Here is a 3,001-nt window from a genome sequence, read left to right on the forward strand (position 1 = left end):
GTCTTCATGTAAATTACAAAAGGAATTAATATAAAATCATATTCTAATTTTACATCATAAAATTAGAAATCTCAGAGTTACAATGAGGGGAGTGGGATGAGAGGACAATGTAAATTCAAAGAATCATAGATAGACTGCTTACTAAAACATTGGAAAAATGGTAAAATTCACACACAAATTCTGTCACATGATTTTTGGCTAATGAAATTTCAGTTATAACAATCATACGACAGACTCGTTATGAGGTTCCCACCTCGCAATACTTATAAGGCTTTCTAATCCCAATTTCAAAATAAGAACAACCATCCTGAGCTATATAGAACTAAAATCTCCAGCCATTTAAAAATATAGTTTAGATTAACTTAAATGATTTGGCAAACAATACCAACTGAAAACACTGGGGCCAAAGGGGAATAAATAACAAAAACTAAACCACGGCCAAAAATGTCTAGCAATAGCATCCTATATCAAGTACAGTTAAAGGATTTTTAGATTTTGTTGAAGGCAACAATGTCACAACTCTGGATATATTCATCACATGGCTCAACTGTGAGACGTTCCTCAATGAGTGAATCCACAGAAACAAGGTCATCAACAATTGTAAGCATGATCTGCAACTTCTTAATCCCGTAACCAACTGGAACCAGTTTTGCTGTAAAAACTCAATGCAGAAGTACTCGGATTAGATATTATTTGCAGCATTATTAATGAAAACAGAAAATTAAATTGAAGTAAATCAAACCATACATGCTCCCCAGAAGAGACCAGGCATCTCAATACTCCTAACGGCCTCTTCAAGCTTCTTCATGTCTGTCTCATCATCCCAAGGTTTCACATCCAACAGAACAGAAGATTTCCCACCTAAAAAAAAAAGTTGTCAAGAAATTCAGTACTCCTATGATTGAGAAACATTATCTTCTCTTTATTACAGCCAGCAAGAACCAATACGCTTTCATCAGTCATTCCAGTCATTCATGCTATACGCTACATGTCGCAAGTATAGAGGACCTATTTCATTCATTCCATTTGTACACAATCTGATTCCAAAAAAAATAATAAGTAAAGAAATATTACTTTCTTTCTTCTTGGCAGACTTGGCTTTAGATGCCTCTCTCTCCTCTGCTGCCTTCTTATCCTCCTCTGTCTCATCTCCAAAGAGATCCAAATCATCATCATCATCTCCAGCAGGAGCCTGGCATAATCAAATGTGAGTAAAGAACATATTTACACATCAAATAAACTATAGAAAAACTTGCATTCAACCATTCAAAAAAGTTTCAACATACATGAGGGTCGGCATAACCCACAGATTAACTTAAACTCATATTTAACAAAACCAAAAAGAAATAATACACAACAGCACTGGTAGGCAGCCTTTTGTTAACTGAGGTTTCCAATCTCTTTCTTTCTATGCCTTCACCTAATTTACTGATCATAATGTATCAAACAGAAAACAATAAATCCCAATCGGTCAGACTTCTTTGGGATAGATTCTCAATTCCTAAGAAGACAGCCGGCACTGATCTACTATCATAGATGAAAGACTAGAAGACCCCATCTATCATTGATAAAAAGAAAAAATATTTCAAATCACCAGATCACATTCCCTACCTTGTGACCCTCTACTAGGTGAAAAAGTAGGAAAGAAACCAGTATGAGCAGCTTTTGTAATTACTTTCACTCCTATAGTTAGGTTTCCCTTTTATCTATTTCTGGACAACTAAGTTCACTTACATGTATACTTTTTGATTCACTTTGTTAACAATTTACTTACATGTATACAAGATCGTGGTGATCAAAACTTGTACGATGACTACAATCAATAATAATAGTAACTAAACTAGAAAAAGGGCTAAAACGAAGAGTAACCTAGTGAATCATTATTGAATTAAGACCCCAGCACATAATTGAGTAAAATATGATTACCTTGGCTGGAGTAGCTTCAACTGGAGCACCTTTGCCACCAATTCTCACACCAACTGCTTTGCCAGGAAAGCTGAAATAACAAATTCAATTTCTAAATTCAAACTATTTATCAAATCAATTCAACTACAATAAGAAAGACTACAAAAATCAAAACTTACGTTGGGGCCAGATGCGAAGACACGCATTCGTACCACTTGCTGGCATTAGGGAAGGAACTACCCGGCTTCTCTAAAACGGCACCGTACACCTTGATGTCATCCTTTGTAATCTTATCCCTGTAATCAAATAACAAAAATTGAAGGTTTAGTAAAGGAGAGGATTTAAAAATAAATAAATAAATGAAGAAAAACGAACCCAGAAATATAAGTTTTTCCGGAGAGATAGTCGTCAAGAGACTTGAGGCCTGACTCAGTATGTAGATCTGAGAAAGTGATAGCCATTTGTAATTGAATTGGATGATAACGGAGAAGAAAAACGGGAGAGGGGCGGATAGGGAACACGAAAGAGAGAATGGCTTCTACTCAAGGAGTGGTATTTATAGTACCTAACAAACCCTAGATGGAAAAGGTAGCTTTGAAAAATAATCAAATTACAACCTCATATACGATAACGTACCAATAATACTATACTTAGAAAAATCATTTTTTATATAATCCAAGCTCTTTATTACAAAGAGTTTTCATAAAAACAAGAGTTCAAGATATTCTTTATTTTTTAAATATAAATTAAATAGTAAGTTTGACTTGTCACATCTAGAGAGTTAAATTTCATTTTCTATTCTAATTATAATTAATAAATTATAATTTCAATACATTTTATCTATTAATTCACTCTCATATTAAGTCTTTTTCTTGGATTTGAATAAAATTTAAAGAGTCCATTGAAAACTTGAATAAAAACTCTGTTTTTTATATTTAAAAATTAATAAAATGTTTTCTATTTATATGAAAGATACTTTTTAAAATAAAAAACATCACTGAAGATGTTCTTACAAGAGTAAACTTTTTCCCATCCAAATAATGGTCTAATGACACTTTTCCACTTACAGACTTTTAAATACCACTTTAATACCTAA

At 33.2% G+C, this 3,001-nt stretch overlaps 1 protein-coding gene across 1 annotated transcript; it reads right to left on the reverse strand.

Moving 5' to 3' along the window:
- Window positions 1–285: 285 nt before the first annotated feature.
- LOC116144307 (elongation factor 1-beta 2-like) lies at window positions 286–2,442 on the reverse strand. The gene is made up of 6 exons (XM_031429773.1): window positions 2,281–2,442; window positions 2,085–2,201; window positions 1,927–1,996; window positions 1,075–1,192; window positions 748–861; window positions 286–652 (listed from the first exon to the last, which is right to left on the reverse strand). The coding sequence occupies exons 1-6, from the start codon at window positions 2,364–2,366 to the stop codon at window positions 489–491; spliced, it is 669 nt and encodes a 222-aa protein (XP_031285633.1). The 5' UTR covers window positions 2,367–2,442; the 3' UTR covers window positions 286–488.
- Between the last annotated feature and the right edge of the window lie 559 nt (window positions 2,443–3,001).

The sequence above is a fragment of the Pistacia vera genome, unplaced genomic scaffold, assembly GCF_008641045.1.
Source record: "Pistacia vera cultivar Batoury unplaced genomic scaffold, PisVer_v2 Contig441, whole genome shotgun sequence".
Taxonomy (NCBI): Eukaryota; Viridiplantae; Streptophyta; class Magnoliopsida; order Sapindales; family Anacardiaceae; genus Pistacia; species Pistacia vera.